Below are 19334 nucleotides of genomic sequence, written 5' to 3'. Positions count from 1 at the left end.
CAATAGCCACATTTGCGGTCTTGTTTTATTTCTCTCTATCTAGCTGTTCTTTGCCGAGGTCAGCACTGCGTTCTTAAACAAGACATTTCGGGCCACATGTACAAAAATCAGGTTTTGCGACTCTCAAACAGATACTTGAAAAGTTGTAGACAGACCTAGGTTGACTGTTTTGCCAAGTGAAATTTGGGGCCCTTTAATAACCAGTCATCACGGTACAAGAACACCTGGGGGCATATTTATACTCTGTTTACGCCGGAATTGCGTCGTTTTTTTTTACACAAATCCGACGCAAAGCTAACTCCATATTTATACTTTGGCGTTAGACCCGTCTAGCGCCAAAGATCTTGGAGTTTGCGTCATTTTTTAGCTTTGACACCTACCTTGCGTTAATGATATGCAAGGTAGGCGTTCCCGTCTAAAAAATGACTCCAAGGCATGTGCGCCTTATTTAAACTCCGGTGCAAAAATGATGCACGGGAGTGGGCGGGTCAAAAAAAATGACGTCCAGCCACTTTTGCGTCATTTTTTAATGCCTGGTCAGGGCAGGCGTTAAGGGACCTGTGGGCTCGGAAGGAGCCCAGAGGTGCCCTCCCATGCCCCCAGGGACACCCCCTGCCACCCTTGCCCACCCCAGGAGGACGCCCAAGGATGGAGGGACCCATCCCAGGGAACTTAAGGTAAGTTCAGGTAAGTATTATTTATTTATTTTTTTGTGGCATAGGGGGGCCTGATTTGTGCCCCCCGACATGCCACTATGCCCAATGACCATGCCCAGGGGACATAAGTCCCCTGGGCATGGCCATTGGGCAAGGGGGCATGACTCCTGTCTGTGCTAAGACAGGAGTCATTTCAATGGGGGTTAGGAGTAAAAAAAAATGGCGCAAATCGGGTTGAGGCCAATATTTTGCCTCAGCCCTGACTTGGCCCATTTTTTGACGCCCAAGCTCCATTTTCCCCTACGCCGGCGCTGCCTGGTGTGGGTCATTTTTTTTGACATACACCAGTCAGCTGCGCCGGCTACCATCATTCCATAAATAAGGCGCCCGCATGGCGCTTTGGAATGGCGTTAGCCGGCGTTAAAACTTTTGACGCAAAACTGCGTTGGCGCAGTTGTGCGTCAAAAAGTATAAATATGGCCCCTGGTGTCCTGCACGTCTGAGAAAAGTTGCCATTGGCACGATGCACTGGGTAAATACTCTGGGAGCCGACCTCAACTCTAAGGGGAGCACCTAGAATTGGTAATAGCACCCTGCCACCTCAAACCTTAAAAACCTTCCATGTTTCAAGCCTATGGCGATATGGAAATCTCCTGTAGGGATAACATTCTGAAGGGCTGTTTTTTGATGAATTTGTTTGAGTCTCATATCCATCATTTGCTTCCACTTTCCTGAATTCTTTTTGATGAGGAAAAAGTTGGAATAAAATCCTATGTTACATTGACTTGGCATGATTTCCTCTATCACATTCCTGGATAAAAGTGATCAAATTTCCTCCTTTAGTGTCGAAAGATGGTGATGCGATGATCTACCCAGAGGATGACTGGAAGGATTTTGAACAAATTCCAGTGTGTGACCTTGCTGGATTATGTCTAACACCCATTACCAGGCGAGATAAGCTCCCAGTGATTGATGAATTTGGAAAGGCAATTGTCGAATGGAAGTGGAACTGAGGTAACAGGTGCCTGCATTACAACATTGCCTCCCGGAACTAACTTGAGACTTTCCTCCAGCCAAAGGATGTCAATGCATTGGCTGGGTAGAGTAGGTTGCTGCTGTTGGCATGTAGGATTGTTGTACCGACTTTGGGGCTCAAAGGATAGGGTCAGTATCTGGTCTGTTACAATGGCGTTCGGGAAGAAAAATTACTTTGGGGCCACAAAAAGACTGAAATCACCTCTGTTGCAAAGTGTCCAGTGAACAAGCAGTCTCAGTGTCTGATTTTATGGACTCTAAGGTATTGTCTACATGCTTTCCAAACAAGTTCTTCCTGTCGAAGGGCCTGTGAAGCTTTTTTGATGATTGCACTTCTGGGCGGAACAACGTCATTTTCAGCCTCCTTTGGCGACGTAATACCGCCGACCCTGCCATCTGCTGAAAGGCTGTACATGAAATGTCCATGGCTATGTCATTCCTTTTTGGAGAGGCCTTCTCCCCTTCCATCAAAATTTCATGAGCTTCTATTTTCTTGTTCTCCAGGAGATACTTTATGAATCCAAACATGTCAGATCACATCTGATGGTCGTATCTCCCCCAGATAACCAAAGCGTTGGAGGCTCTAATAGAAGTCACCGCCATGGCCGAGAATCTCGTGCCAATGTCCTCCAGTATTCGGCCCTACTTATCAGGAGGGGCATTGCTCGGTGATTATGGATTTTTTGCTATTCGTTGGGCCACCTGCATTGTTATGGAGTCTGGTTGAGGCTGACCAATAAAGCAAGTTGAGGAATTGTCCAGAGCCTTTTATTTTTTGTTAAACTTTGGGATGATCTCCGCCACTGAAGACATTATTTTTATCAGTTTTAAAATCTCCTGCCAGATAAAATCCAGAAAAAGGATAGATCTTGTTGTTCGCTGGGCTTCCGCCTTAAAGTTGTAGAGGAAGCACTCTCTTTGCCTTGCTGGAAGAGGAAGTTCAAAGCGTTTGGATGCTCTCTCTATGATGTCATGGAAGCCTCCAATGTCGGCTGGTGGCGTATCTGCTGGAGGAGTAGGTAAGGCTGATATTGGGGCTACATAATTGTCCCAATTCAAGATGATCCACTGAATCAAATTGGATTTTCCCTTCAGGCTCAGGCTGCTGATCGCATTCACTGTCAGCTAGGGTGTTTTTTATTAAAATGTGTGGCAACCCAGGTCTTTCTCTTTGCAGCCTGAGAGGGGTCCTTGGAGTAAAGGCAACCTCTGGAATGTCTTGTCTTGGAGGTGGTTGTTAAGCCGGGGCATCGGCATCTGGGAACCTCTTGTAATAATCATTGATGATCAAGGCCCAGTCAGTGACTAATGAAATAGGGGTGGTGATAGAATGTCCTTGCACATAATGTTCTTTTTATGGTTCCTCGTACGTGTAATGTTCCTGAAATGTGTCTCACTTCCGAGCTGTCTGATAGCCCCTGTCAAAGAAAGATTATCACTGTCTAAATATGTAGGCTGGTCCTGGTCTTCATCTTCATCCTCAGTCTCTTGACACTTGACGTTGAGCTGAAAGGGGCTGTATGCTGGACCAAAAAGATTTTCTTCCCCTGATTCCTACATTTCCAGGAGGCTAACTGGTGGCAAAGATGATACTTTAGAAATGTCCTGTGACGTAGATGATGTTATGCCTTTGCTAGAAATGTACAATATTTCCTTCATGGCTGTCAACAGAGTCATCGACAGTGCTGTCAATAGGGTCGTTGACGACGTAGCCTGGATTGAATTCTCATCAACAGAAGAACATCAGATGAAGAAGACGGCATTGATGCAGCTGCTGATGAAATCTGTGCCATTGGTGGCAGTCTCATCGACGAAGACCATGCCATCATCAGAGTCTTCATTGATGACGAAGAAGTGGTGGCCGTCGTCAACTTAGTTGAACTCACCGTTGTCACAGACGTAGGATGGGATACCACTGGTCCTCAACTGGGTGATATTCATTGATGAATCAATCGACAGGAGGGTTTTCTTCATCGACTGCTCCTTGAATGCAGTAGTAAAAGCAGATGAAGGTGACGAGATAGGTCGTCCATGAGAGGGAGACGGTCCTGCTGGCTCTTCGCTTCTCGAACACTGGTCTCCCTACTATGAGACTTAGGGCCTGATTTAGATAATGGTGGATGGGTACCTCCATTACAATAGTGACAGATACCACGTCTGCTGATAGATAAATCCCATAGGATATAATGGGATTTAGATTTTGGCGGACAGGATATCTGTCACCGTTGTGGTGGAGTAACCCATCCGTGTATATCTAAATCAGGCCCTTATCTCTCTTAGAGTCTCTGTCAAATGAGGAAGAGCCCACTTCTTTTCTCAGGAGGAAAGACCACTCTCCTCACGCTCAGACTCTGACTCCAAAATGTGCTTTCTTTTTCTAGAGCCAAAGGAAGATCCAGGCCTCAAGATCCTTAAGGGTCTTACCTGAGAAAGTGCTGCAGTATTTGCACTCCTTAGGCTTGTGCTGAGGATACAGACAGTATAAGCATTCCTTGTGGGGTCTTCTGAGAAGACCTTGATTTCCCACAGGACTTACAAGGCCTGAAAAGCGTTTTTTGTACCCTCAGACATGTTGAAAATAGGAAATCACAATCCCAAACTGTACCTCAGATTTTTCCTGGAGTCTGCAGATTAATTGGATAGCTGTCCGGTCAAAAGTCGAGCTATGAAACACTGTGACTGAGCAGAGATCAGGGGAGACTACCTAACACATGAAATGTGTGGAGATGAGTGCTCAGGTTCTCTGCTCTGATTGGTTAAAGTTTAGATGTTTTAAAACAATGTAAACTGTCTACCAGTGTCTATTGTTTTCTGTGGGGTTTTAATGCTAATACTTTAACACTGATTATATTATTATTACCCTGCGGATCCCACCATGACAACGGGGATAATTCAAACTTGTGAATCTATGAAAGATATAATGCTGGGGAATCATTTTTATTTTGCCCTAGGCATCTTTTATGCCAATATAAGAAAGGTTGACCTCTATAAAACCCTCCATTATATAAAAAAACCGAGGGGTCTGATTTAGATCCCGGTGGAGGAGGTTACTCTGTCACAAATGTGAAGGATATCCCGTCCGCCGGATTACGATCCCATTATATCTTATGTTTGTGATTGTTTGTGATGTTTGTGTTGAGTATTCCTACCACCAGAATCATAATCAGGCCCCAAATCTGTTGGCTTAGTTTTGGACAATATACTTATTTTCAGTATCCTAGCAAAACTTTGGTCAACTCACACTCATCAGGGGGATTAAACCTTTGTAACATGGACAGTATCTAAAAGAAGTTATTCTCATAAGCTTTACTTATGGGAATGCTATTCTATCAGACATTTCCAAAATTAATTTATCCCTTCCTAAAGCCTCTTTGCATGTCACTGTCTGTTTGATCTCAAAGGTTGACCGCTTTAGTCATATCTCAGGATTTTATGTTTTTTGAGCTGGCTTTCGATTGATCATAGATTCACTTTTCAACATGCCTACCATTTTCATAAACTCATTCACTCTGACAACTCACACTGTCTAGCAAATAAATTGAAGAGCTCCGGTTCTCTGATTTGCTATTGAAATTCTTACTTTTGATAAAAAAAACATACATACAACCAATTCTTCTGGGGCTGTGCATCCAAAGTGTGGCGCTCCATACATCACCGACTGCTTTCATACTGACTTTCAAGAAATAATACAAAACATTCCTCTGCAACCAGTAATCCTTGCTCTCCGCTTCCTAATTTACCTGCCTCCGGATGAGAGACAGTTTAATGCTCTTTTGTTACACATTTGTCATGCTTCAACACATCTTATAATGTTCCCATTCTGCAGTACTGAAAAATTGACTAATACAAACTTGCATTACATTATGGATGATGGGTATCCTACTGAATATTCCTTGCTCCACACAATTCTCATTTTTGATATTCTTGAATATACATTTCTTCATTATTTTAGAGGATATTCAAGTTCTGATTGCTCCCTATGATTATGTGCCGTCTACGTTTTGAAACAGTGTCCTATGTTTGATGCATAGGTATACTAGATATCTGACACAAGTTGGCACTGCACGTTAGAGCTGAGAAAGTGAATAAATATATGCAAGGGTTTTATTATTGATGTAAATTGCACACTTTCAGCAATATTGTTATGCTAATATGTATTTTCCTAATCTGTTTACCTTTACGCTATCATATGTAAAATGCTCTGATGCTCTAAAGCTTTGAACATGACACATAATTACTACTGTTTAGCATGTTCATTTATGCAAAGAAATGCTTCCAGTTACAGTACGGACTGCAAACAGAGTAAAAGTGATTCTGAAGTTCAATCTTGAAATTTAAGGCCTGATTATGAACTCGGCTGACAGGTTAATCCGTCACAACGGTGATAGATATGCCATCCACTGAAATCTAGATCCCATTCTTTCATACAGGATTTAGATCTCGGCGGATGGAATATCCGTCACCATTGTGATGGAGTAACTTGTCCGCAGAGTTCTAAATCAGGCCCATAGATTGGAAGCATAGAATAATTAGACGTCCCTCTAGCCAATAGGTACATAGATCCAGCTTTTTTAAAGAATATTTGAAGTGTTCTAAATGCAGGCTCACCTTTGGCAATGCTTTTTATGTTACATGCTCAGTCCCTCTAATTACATTTTCCATACGCTGTACTTGCCTAAAATACATTATTTAAATAAACTCCAGTGAGACACAAGTCCGTTCTTTAGCAGGCTGCAGTACCAAAGCCAATACTAATTAATTGTCCTTCAAGGGACCACCATTTTCTCTTCTTTCGCAGGATACCAGGATTTTTTTTCTTTGCCTGGACGAGACATCAGGGGCATTGGAGCACCCTACAAAACAAACATACAAAATAAAAAGTAGGTGTAGTGGAAAGACATCTTTAAATACAGGCATGCATACTTAGCATATATTGTTAAAAGCAAAAGTGATATAACATCAGGCAAATAAAGACTAGGTGGCATTGTAAAAATAGGAACACTGACCTTTGCAAGTGCAGAAGATCACAGTCTAAAACCATGAAAGATATATACAACAATGAAGGTTTAATAGCATAACAAAATACTCTTGACAAATGGAGATAAATGATAGACCCTTATAAATATACACAGAGGATTGTAAGCTATCTCCATTGGAGATCTATGGCACAGTTATACTTACGTAAACATATATAAGCCATTTAGTGCCTGGGTATTATTTGGGTATATTGATGTGAGGGCAGGGATCACAAATCAGAAATACAAGATCCATGGTAGTTTCACAGAGTCAACATGAGCATAACTTGATTGAACTACTTTCTTAGTCAAGAGGTTTTCAAGTTCAGGTTGGATAGCCCTGACAAAGGAATCTTTTAGAGTTTATGAAAGTGGCAATCATTATCAAGGCTCTCAGCTGAGTGTCTGCATGTTCTGGAAGAAGTCTCTCTAATATTGATCCATTTCAATAGTCACTTGCATGTAGAAACATCCTCTCTTATGTATCTGGAACAGAGGGAGCAAGGGCATGAGGTGCAAGGGGCTAACTTTAGAAGACTACCACTTGTGATAGAGCCCATCCAAGCAATGGCAAACCAAAAAAAACACACAAAAGCTACTGATTGAAAGGGGCTGACCCAAATTACACTACCCCTTTATACTTCCTTTTATAATGTCCCCCAAACAGTTAAAGCTGTCTGTAGCAAGATCTAAATAGGCAGAGCTTAAATAACAAGATATATAAATATACACATAGGCATGGTTTCTTCTGAGTACACCACTGAACACATTGTACATGTACTAGTCCAGACTGGAGTTAGAAATGGCAGAGTTAATGAGATGCCATTCATGCATCCCAGTTCCAAATAAAATCACTATTTTGGTTGAATAGAAGTTTGAATCGAACTGCTGAATGTGTATAGTTTTATTTCTTACATACTTTATATTTAGACCCTATTTCAACAATGTATGCTAAAATGTCAAAAAAGGTGGATAGTAATTACTCAGAATGTGCTGTATAACGTGCCTTCATTTTCCTGATGTGCCACACCACAATGGCCGCACACATTATTTGACCTATTGATATAATTTGGCCTTCTGAAAACACATAATCCTAGTATACCTGAATAAATATATATTTTACGTAGAGTTTAGGCAATTACTAGCATGTTTAACATGAGATCAATATTTTACTCTTTTGCTGTGCTGTGCACAATGTCCTCTAGATTCTGAATTTGGGTGCCCAGGACCCCAGTACCCAGTGATTAATTTGTAAATAAAAACATGCCGGTGCCCAAAGTCCTCCTCTTAAACACATGGCTGCTGCAATTAAATGCGGGGCCACGGAATACCGAGGCAGCTTAATCCTGAAGCCATCTCGGGCCTCTTCAATCCATATAAAGCCACTCCCTGCCCCTTCATCTCACTCTTGCAGCTTTCTGCTTTTCCCCTTTCTGACGCTTTTTCATTTTTCTCTTCCTGCGTCTTTCCCATCTGTGTCTTCTGCTCACAGCAACTGCTTGAGGCAGAAGAATAAGCCCCGGCACGCAAAAATAAGTGCCGGTGCTCAGCACTGGAAACAACAAGCACAAATTAAGCACTGCCAGTACCACTGCACCTGTCGCACTATTGACAGCTACGCCCCTGTCTATCTGAGCGTAGCTAGGCTGGACTTTTTAGATTGAGTTTGGAGGTCACGCAGGGTAACACGGTCAATGACTCTACAGAGAAATGATTTGGCTGGCGCTATATAAACCCACCCCCTTCAGCTGAAAGAAGCTCCAGGTTTCCAAGCATCGTCCTTCGAGCTGACTCGTGATACTGACAACCACAAGCAGGCCACAGAGGAAGACTGGTGCGCGGGGCTCGGCAGGAGCTGCACACGGAGGACATGAGCAAAGAAGCCATAAAGAATTTGAAAACCAGACTAGCTCTGAAGAGCAGCCTGGCTAAAGAGACGCTTGCCGAGTTCGTGGCCACGTTCGTATTGATTGTAAGTAGAATACCTCTCCCTATTCCATACAACCGGTGTTAGCGCGTGTTATTGTTTGCTTTAGCAGCAGTTGTATTTTATGTCTTATTTTAGCACATTTTGCTTTAATAGAGGGGGTATCTTATGTAAAAATGTCAGTGCTGTGCCTAAGCGTGCTCAGCCGTTCATCAGTGCGCCACGGGCTTGGCACACTTCCTTCTGTTTGTAACATCTGCAGAAATTTCAGAAGAGTTACCTTTGGTCAACTACACTGTTCACACGCCTCAAAGGGAATTGAGAAAGCACTTTATTTAACTACTTATATGTTTTTTGCTTCTGTTTAGCAATGGCCCCGATGTTACGCTGAATGCAAACGTAACTCATCTGTATTGAAATATATCTTATTTTGAAAATAACTCTTTCTGATTGCACTTCGTTTTAAGCCAGTAAGTACTGACAGAAGGCAAATACAGCGCGCACATTGTAGAAACAAGTCATGTATGCTATGGGGAAATTGTGCTTAGCAATTATCAGATTTTTCAATAAAACAACTGTAGCCTTGAGTATTTTAAATGCTGAAACTGCTTACAAGACCTCTCAGCAAGCTGATATAGTAATAATACACCGGCCCTTAGCAATTAACATTTAGTTATAGATTTTAGCATGAGTTCTACAGAGTATGCCCCATGAGGTACAAGGCCAGATCCACAAAACATTTTGCATACTAAGGTCCTTACGGGGGGGGCTCTCGGCTGTATCCCTGGAGGGAACCTCTTTGATCCATTCAAACTCTGAGCCATTTCAAACTTTCCTGGTGTCTCTAGGGTCAGAATTATTGGGTCTAAAACTCCAGCCTAATAATTCTAGTCCCAAAAGCACCAAACCTGGACTTTCAAGCGGAAGAGCGGGCATTGCGGGCAGCAACTGTGTCCAGCCCCAAGTGCGCTCTAACTGCAGCTTGTGGGAGCAGTTTTAGAACAGTTGGCTCTGGACCCTGTCCTCCAACTGCCTTCCCATCTCAAGACACCCGATAATCTCCCACACAGCAGGTGGTAAATGGATGCCAATTTGGGCCTGCTATACCAAACCTACCCCAAAAGCTCCTTGTTTATGTTTAAGCCTCAAAGCTTTGCTTGTGGGTTCAATGAATTTGTGTGCCAAACCGGGATTTTCAGTACTTTGCATTTTTCTGAGTTCTTTCTAGTATCTTGGAGACAAACTTCAATATCGTCTCCCATTCCTTTGTCACTCTGTTCCTTACTAAGCTCCAAAGATTGAAGGAGCTGATTTTCAGTTTACTACTGCTGGGTGCAGGTCAGGGCCAGAGGTTTAATTTAGGCATACAACCCCATGGCGGGCAGGGGGTTGTATGTCAGAATAGCATATACAGTAATAAAATCAAACAAAAATATCATATCTTAAGTATTATTTTTCAAAATACATCTTTCTGTGCATAGGTTTCTTTAACGAGTCGATCTTTTTGTTGACAATATTTAGAAAACTATATTTATGTCAGACGATATTCTGATAATGATATTATGGTACCACTGCAGCTGAGGGCTCACTCTAGGAAAATCACCTCAAATTATATCTGTTCAAGTTTCAGTTGGAGATGTATCTATGAATGGAGAACGTCTTGGCAAATAGATCACTCCCAACTTACCTACATGCTCTGCAATCCTAGGAATGGACTGTTTTAGACTATGGGCCTGGTGTATATCTTGGCAGAGTGTATACTCAGTCACAAACGTGACGGATATCCCGTCTTCTGTATTACGGTCCCCATAGGATAGAATGGGATTGTAATACGGTGGACAGGATATCCATCACATTTGTGATAGAGTATTCCCCTCCGCTGACTTCTAAATCAGGCCCTACGCCTGAGCTTTTTCTTGGCTACATCTGTGACCCATATTTTGTTGTTGTACTGGGCTACTTCTGGGTTATTTCTGTGCAAAGTTTATCTGTAAATTGGCCAAGCAGAGGTGTTAGTAGGAGGCATAAAATGGGGCAGCTTCTAAAAGAAGCTAGGGCAACAGTGTCAGAACGCCAAACTCATATTAAGAAACACCATGTAATTAAATGGAAGCATTTGGATTGATATTAGCTTCACCTCAAGTAGCCATACTTTTTTGTACAAAAGCAATTTAGCTTAAGGTAAAAGTATCTGCATGCATATGTCTAGAAATTGACTGATTGGTATACGATAGCTTGCTCAATAAGCCATCTTGATGTTGGTTGCATAAAGAAGTATTGCATTGTAATGCATACATTCATTCACTCCAATAGATCCACCAATCTTGATATTCCTACTTGCTACTCTAAGGAACCAAGCAACGCTGCATTGCTCAATCATGTGTACTGTATAAAAGAGATGACATTTAAAACTGATCATTGATATAGCCCGTCCCTTGTCCACAGCTGCTCTCATATGTGCAGCAGAGTTCCTTCTTTTAGTCTTAATTTTGGCCAATACTTAACTGGGCACCAACCAATCGTAGGTAGTCTTGAAGTTGTCTTTCCAACTTTCCCATATTTATTGTGAACCAGAATGAAAGATTTTATACAGAAAAGTAGGGAGAGGAGGTTTGTGTAACATCGACTTAAATACGCAAGCGTTTTTTGTTCGCAGAGGTCTATTCATAGATGAATCCAAAATGTTTGGTATACTTAGGACCTTGTTTACTTGAATTTGATGCATTGACCTTGATGCGTCAGATTTCTTGCGCTGCCATACGACCCCCTAACAACACCATGGATGCGCTGTATGTACAATAAAAAGCTCCATGGCGCCCGTTTTCACAGATGCGTCACAAATTCTGACGCATCTGTTGGCGCTACACTCACACACTGGTGGACTAGCATAAAAAAATGACACTACTCCAGCAATGTGAGGAGGCCCCCGTAGAGAAAAACCCTGGGCCAATGTTATGCCTGCTCCGAGCAGGGGGTAAAAGTCTGGCTCAGTTAAGCCACAGAATGACACAAATGTTGTAAATTTCACTGTGTCAGTTCGACATGACTTTTACCATGGTAAAGCCTACCCTGCATACATTATACCTGGCACAGGTATAATGTGGCGCAAGGGTTGCGCAAAGGCCTTGTAAATGAGGCCCTTAGTATCATGACATCCATATGTAATTTATTGAAAAAGTAATGACGGGACTCTGCTGTAGAGGGTCATGGTGCTGTGAGTTTCACTGATGATGTAATGATAGCACTTTTCAAACAACACAGAACTGCAAATACCCTCCCCTCGCCCGATCACATGTGCTAAGTCCAGCAATCATGGACGTGTGTCCTTTGGCATGTTTTTTTCTCGCATGTTTACCTTTGTGTGATCCGCACTCGTTCGAGCGTCACTCGTATCCCTTGATGAAGCAGAAAAAAGAAAGACCAACAATTATTCATATATCATGTAACAAAATCGTATAAGGCAGTGTGAATTTAGCAAAGAAAAATAACGTACGTGGGAAATTGTGCCCACGAGGTAGTTCGCCATTATTATAAACAAGCTTAATTAATCATGAAGAATTGACAATGTAGTAATCTGTCATAATTGCAAATGTATTCTATGATTTTCTTGTTGAAATTGTTTTATGCTTAGCTTAGTTGCCTGGTCTCAAATTTAACTGCGTGGTTTTCACTTGTATTAACAAAGACATATTCTTTTACTTTAAGGTTGTATTTTTCCAGTAGAGATGACTAATACAATTATCTCAAGGTTTCGTGCTAGGCTAGTTTCATCCCCTCTGAAGCAAGGTCAGCTTCTGCAGGTGCAGACAATAAAGACACTGATATAGAGTTGATTGGCAAACTTTGTTGCAACTTGTGTTCCAAGGCTCCAAGGACACCTTATGCATAAATGAGTACTAAGAGAAAGACACTATTCATTGGTCAAAAGGAAGCCACCCTATGAACCCTCCAATGGAAGACCCTGAAGAATTTGGAACGTTTCTTACTTAAACCCACCGGACAAAGAGAAGTCAGCCATTTTCTTCGATGCCATTTTGAAGCCTGATTCAAGACGCCATTTTAAAATGACCCTCTGATGCCTTTTCTCTGTCGCAGAGAAAGAGACTTTAAGAATTCTCACCCTAGAGACTTTAACTTTAATTTTGCCCCGTCTTGCCCATGCAGTAACTTTTGCCCCATTCTCCTTGCTGCCGCAAGGAAAACTTGCCCTTAACTTTGCCCCTTTGAAATCTGCCCCATTCTGATCGAACCGGTACCTGAAGGACGAAGACTTATCTTGAATGCTGATTGTTTTTGGTAATTATGAAAGGATAATTGTATTATGCATTGTGTTTTCCTTCTTAGGTACCAACTGCTTAGTTTGACCGGGCCCAAGCTAGACGTTTTCTAAATTTGTGTTGACATAAATCGTTTTGCATGAAGCCCCACATGCCAATGCTAATTAGAGGTTAGTTGAGGTATTCACTTGATGCACCATGTTGAATTGAAATCTTGTTATGCTGACCGATGTATGCAATTAGTCAAATTCAGTTGCTTATATTAGTGATTTGTATTGCCATAACCGAGTACATTATAATCCCGATTTTACGTAGATTGCGTTTCTTCCATCGATATGGACAGCTAGTAATGTTCGTATACATATATCATTTGATTTTGAGACTTATATATATTGTGTTAGCTTTGTTAGTATAGGGAAAATAAACTCATTAACTTTTAATAAACTGGTGTGGTTATTCATGACTGAAAGGTCATGGTGCGTCAAATACTGATTGTTATTGATTCTTAATGTGTTGTTTAATCTATTAATTGATTATAATGGTTATTGATTATTGATTTGAGTGATCCGACTATTCTTGGATGAGGAGAACCCAACTCGGTTAAAAGGTTCACCGACCTCCAGCGTGTCCAAGTACAAATAATTTATAAAGACTGGACGTGCTATCACCCGCAAACGTAAATCAAATCTGCAATTAATCCTTTGTTAAAGAAAGACATTATGCTTCTATTTTGAATAAGGTGTTGTTTCAAGAGTTGCAACGATGCCATTTTCAGTAAAAACACCAGCACTTAATGGAGCTCTCTGATGGGTGCTTTAACAATTGGAAAATGATAAAATCTGTTTAAAACTAAATGCTGATTCCTAATAGACTTTTTATTGGAGCTATTGGAATGTAGTAGTCAACAGACCCCTCACAGGTGTTGCCAGAGTGTGCAGATCGTAGCCTATGGAATGTTATACATTGGCATTATAAATTCCTCTGTAAATGGAGGGCAGATTCATAAACATATGGCTAATCTTCAAGTGGTGAAATATGCATTTACAACACAGAGGTAGTTGGCATTTTGTATAAGATGGTGATTGCCTTTGTGTATAAATATTCTACATGTGTTTAATTATAGATTATTTCTCAACAAAATGCTTGCCATGTTGTGGCCAAAATTACTCTGACAAATTGATTGATTTGGTAAATCTACAGAACTTGCATACATTGCATGTAATAGTTTGGCTATCATGATGTGGTAGTGCTTGGTTCATGGCAGTGTATTTCTGATACCGCACACCCCACAAATTAGTCGGGGAACAAACGTGAATCCCATCCTACATCTCCTGCATACCACAACTGGGGAATTGACAACTCTAATTCAGACTAGGTCAAGTGACTAAATATTAGACCTTTTAGTTGCCTGTGTCATCATTGTCATCTGATGCTTCAGTTTGCCAGCAATGAAAGAAGTGTCATATTTGTACTGGGGCTGTTGTGCACCTTCTGCAAGAATTTTAATGGGCGTTAAATGGGGTTCGTCTGTCCTTGAAGCAGTCATGGGTAATTTTCAAAGGAAACATGTTTAAACAAACAAGCATTTGAACTGCAATGGGTCTCGCGTTCGCTCGAGTTGGAGCTATTAGCGTTTTATTGCCACACAAACTGAAAATAAAAAGTAAAACAGTTGACATAAGCGGCCGGTTCAAAGCGCCGCCGTGAGCTCGTGGAGACAGACAAAAGGAACAAGCATTTGCAATGCACGAACAGAAAATGCACGAGGGAGAGTAAGGAATGGAATAAATAAAGTCACACATGACTGCAGATGAAAATAAGTAATAGACTAGAGCCCTGTTAACAGAAACAGACTGGAACCACTGAAACATCCAGCACTCTGGTCAAATGCTGTTAGACTAAGAAAAAGGAAATCACTAAGCACATGCTACATAGACACAAGTGGAAGGGTACAAGTTCTAGGTCCTTGCTCCAAGGGAGTGTACAACTGTGGAAAAGGTGGGACAAAGAGAAAGAATTGACCACTAGCAAACAAGGATTTTTATATGGACACTGAAACTAACCAGTGAAAAAGCAGAGACCCTACTAAGAAGTATAGAAGTATATTCTAAAGTATATACAAGAGGTCTCGAATGCTCGACCTAAAAGGCCAAATCTTTTGTAGGAATTGCTAACTTGTCACATTTTCACTGATTAGAATCACTGATTCTTCCTATTCCACGCTCAGAAACTTTACAATTAGCACATTTAAAACTTCATCCAGCACTCTAATCAATACAACTGAGAGATCCTTCAAGTATTCTAAGATTAAAATAATGCATACAAAACTCATTAGTGTTTTGTTTTACTGTAACATTTTCAATTACCCCCAAAAAGTAAAATCATTGAGTATTTTCTTGGACTCTATTTTTTCACTTGAACTAAATTACTGGCAACATACTCACCCTACTTCCATCCAAACCTTTTCTGAAAACCATTTTTAAATAAGGTGCACAGTGGATCGTATCAGCAAAACAGTTTTATTTTGGGGATATTTTACTTTGCCAGCAGGACTGTTCCTATCATACAAACAGATTGGTACTAGCAATATTTAAATTTGTCAATACTAAATACTTTGCTTGGTGTTTAAATTTTCAACAGCAGCAACGTGGGGACTTGATGTTATCACCAACAACATCATATGATGTGTTTTTCAGTGTTACCAACAGTAATTCAATAATAAACATTTTGCACAGAAAAGTTAAATTAAGCTAGTAGGTTTTACAGTGCATAAATTAATATATGGCCAACACAAACATGTTTTGCCAATTTGTCCAAAATTGCTAAAAAAGCTCAAACTTCACTGAGACACAAGTGTTTCTGTGATATTGCCCCCATTTCTCAAACCTTTATATGCTGAGCCTCCCACACCCCACCCTCAGTGCTGAGCCTTTTTTTGGTTAGGGCTTAAGATCCCTTAACTCTTTGTCCCCATAAGGCACCCTTGCCAAATTTGCATCCTTTTTTACCCACCTGTGGATTACCTGGAGGGGACCGAGAAAATAGCCCAAATATTGCTAAGTTTTGATTTTTGGGGAAATATTGGAAGAAAGTGCTCTGGATAAAAGTGTCTATTTTTTTTCCATAAAAATTATGTCAACAGTTTGCTGTACTGAAGTCACCATATTCCCAGTTTTCAGGAACATGCAGAAGTGAATCAAAAAACTTTTTTTTACCACAGTTATGAGATTTTTGAAGAGGCAGCCAATTTTTCCTATGTTTTGTGCTTTCAACCTACTTCCAGTTTGTGGTAGAAACCATTGTGAAACACACGGGTGAGCTAGAAAAACTATATATTTCAAAAAATGTGACCAAATTCCAAATTCAGCAAGGGATCGTTTGTGCAGCTTTCTCAAGGTTTCCTCAAAGAAACTAACTGTTGAAATAAATAAATATTGAAAACAAGTACTGAAAACACCCATTTGCAATGTTTTCATCTGTGACTTTTTGTCATGATGACTAATTTACAAAAGCAATGTATTATTATGTTTACTAGACTCTTTTGGTTGTGGGTATATATAGGGTTTGTAGGTTCTCCAAAAAACAAAGGTACCCAGAGCCAACAACTGAGCTGCACTATACAATGTTTTTTCATTGTGTATTGAGTATAAGACCAATAAGACTACTTCATATGGTGAAATATGTAGAGTGAAAAATAGGTACCTAGATATTTCTGGAATGGACACAAGATATGGAGTTCAGTAGCAGTGGTTATTTTTACATCTCTGAATTTGTGGATACCCATACAAACATATGATTTAGATGGTATTTTTCAAAATGCCTTCTTTTTAAACAATGGCTTACGTTTACAAGGCACAAATGTAGCAAAATCCAAATGGTAATAACAAATACCCTACTATTAAATGCTCAACATGCCTTCTGATAAAAATTGTACCTCTCTTATGTAGATAGCTGGAAATCCAAAATCGATACATCACATTTTTCCACTCAAAATTGACTTGTTTTTTGCAAAGTGGGTAGCTGTAGATTTCGAGCCATAGCTCAGCAACCAACTAGGGACACCTAGCAAACCTGTACATTTTTAAAACTAGACACCTAGGCAAATCCAGGATGGGGTGACTTGCATGGCTGTCACCAGGTTATTTTACCCATAATCCCTTGCAAATCTTAAACTTTAACTAAAAATACACATTTTCCTAACATTTCTGTGATGGGAACTTCTGGAATTTGTGGAGAGCCACAAACCTACTTCAAACAAGCATTCCCCTAAGTCTTCTGATTAAGGTGGTACCTTATTTGTGTGAGTAGGCTTATTACCCACAACAAGAAATCGCCCAAAATGCAACATGGATACATCACATTTTTCCACTCAAAACAGATCCGTTTTTTGCAAAGTGGGTAGCTGTGGATTTTGGGCACTAACTCATGGTGCACCTAGGGAAACTTAGCAAACCTGCACCTTTTAAAAACGTAGACGCATGGGGTAATCCAGGGCAGGCTGACTTATGTGCTTGTTGCCAGGGTATTGTACCCAGAATCTCTTGCAAACATCAAACTTTGTGTAAAAAACACATTCTTGTCACATTTCTGTGTAGAAAAGGTCTGAAATCTGCTGGAAGTGACGAACTTCCTTCCACTCAGCATTCTCCTGAGTTGTCTCATAAAACTGGTACTCCACTTCTGTGGTTAGGCTTAGTGCCAGCGACAGGAAACAGCCCAAAATGCAACATGGATACATCACATTTTTCCACTCAAAACTGCCCTCGTTTTTGAAAAGGTGCTTGCTGTGGATTTTGGGCTCTAACTCAGCCGGCCCCTAAGGAAACCTAGTAAACCTGTAATTTTTTTTAAAATAGACACGTAGGGGAATCCAGAATGGGGTGACTTGCGTGGCTCTCACCAGCCTATTTTGCCCAGAATCTCTTGCAAACCTCCAACTTTGACTAACAACACACATTTTCCTCACATTTCTGTGATAGAAAGTTCTGGACTTTGTGAGGAGCCGCAATCTTACTTCCACCAAGCATTCCCCTAATTATTCTGATAAAAATGTACCTTATTTTGTGGGTAGCCCAAAATGCAACATGGATACATCAAATTCTTCTACTCAATACTGACCAATTTTTTGCAAAGTGGGTAACTGTGCATTTTAGGCACTAACTCAGGGGGCACCTAGGGAAACCTGGCAAAGCTGCACTTTCTTTAGAAAAAAGCTAGACAGCTGGAGGAATCCAGGGTGGGATGACTTGTGTGTCCCTCACCAGACTGTTTTACCCAGAGTCTCCTGCAAACCTCAAACTTTGACTAATAAAAGCACATTCTGCTCACATTCTGTGATGGAAAGATCTGGGATCTGCAGGGAGCCAAAAACTTCCTTCCACCCAGCACTCCCCTAAGACTTCTGATAAAAATGGTGCCTCACATGTGTGGGTAGGCCTAGTGCCCGCAACAGGAAATGGCCCAAAAAGAAAAATGAATACATCAAATTTTTCTACTCAAAATTGAGCTTTTTTTGCAAAGTGGGTAACTGTGGATTTTGGGCCCTAACTCACGCAGCACCTAGGAAAACCTAGCAAACCTGCACATTTTGTAAAACAAGAAACTGGGGGGAATTCAGGGTAGGGTGGCTTGCGTGGTTGTCACCAGGGTGTTTTACCCAGAATCTCTTGCAAACCTCAAAGTTTGACTAAAAAACACATTTTCCTTATGTTTATGTGACAAAAAGTACAGGAATCTGCGGGAAGCCACAAACTTCCTTCCACCCAGCATTCCACCAAGTCTTCTGATAAAAATGGTACCTCACTTGTGTGGGTAGGCTTAGTGCCCGCAACAGGAAATGACCAAAACGCAACATCGATACATCACATTTTTCCACTCAAAACTGCCCTATTTTTTTGCAAAGTGGATAGCTGTGTATTTTTGGCCTCAGCTCAGCTGGCACATAGGCAACCTAGCATACCTGTACATTTTTAAAGTAGGAGTACGCAGGATGGGGTAACTTGCATGTCTTTCACCATTGTGGTTTACCTAGAATACCTTGCAAATCTCAACCTTTAACTAAAAAAATAATTCCCTTACATTTCTGTGAGGGGAAGCTCTGGAATTTGTGGGGAGCCATGAACGTCCTTCCACCCAGCATTTCTCTAAGTTTCGGATGAAAATGGCACCTCGCTTGTATGCAAGGCCTACTGCCAGAGACAGGAAACTTCCCAAAACGCAACATGAATGCATCACATTTTCTCACTCAAAACTGACCCATTTTTTGCAAAGAGAATAGTTGTGGATTTTGAGCCCTAACTCAGAGGCCATCCAGGGAAACATTGCAAACCTTCACATTCTTAAAAACTAGACACCCGGGGGAATCCAGGGTGGGGTGACTTGTGTGGCTGTCACTAGGTTGTTTTACTCCGAATACCTTGCAAAG

General features: G+C 41.0%; 1 protein-coding gene across 1 annotated transcript in view; it reads left to right on the top strand.

Annotated features, from left to right (window-relative positions):
* Nucleotides 1-8363: 8363 nt before the first annotated feature.
* Nucleotides 8364-19334, top strand: part of LOC138283891 (aquaporin-9-like) — a 194078-nt gene continuing 183107 nt past the window's right edge. Inside the window, exon 1 of the mRNA XM_069222096.1 lies at nucleotides 8364-8678. Coding sequence (XP_069078197.1) covers nucleotides 8577-8678 — 102 coding nt within the window. The 5' untranslated portion in view covers nucleotides 8364-8576. The remainder of the gene's footprint in view (nucleotides 8679-19334) is intronic.

The sequence above is a fragment of the Pleurodeles waltl genome, chromosome 3_1 (genome assembly GCF_031143425.1).
Source record: "Pleurodeles waltl isolate 20211129_DDA chromosome 3_1, aPleWal1.hap1.20221129, whole genome shotgun sequence".
NCBI classification, from domain to species: Eukaryota; Metazoa; Chordata; class Amphibia; order Caudata; family Salamandridae; genus Pleurodeles; species Pleurodeles waltl.
This window is presented reverse-complemented; position numbering and strand designations above follow the sequence as displayed.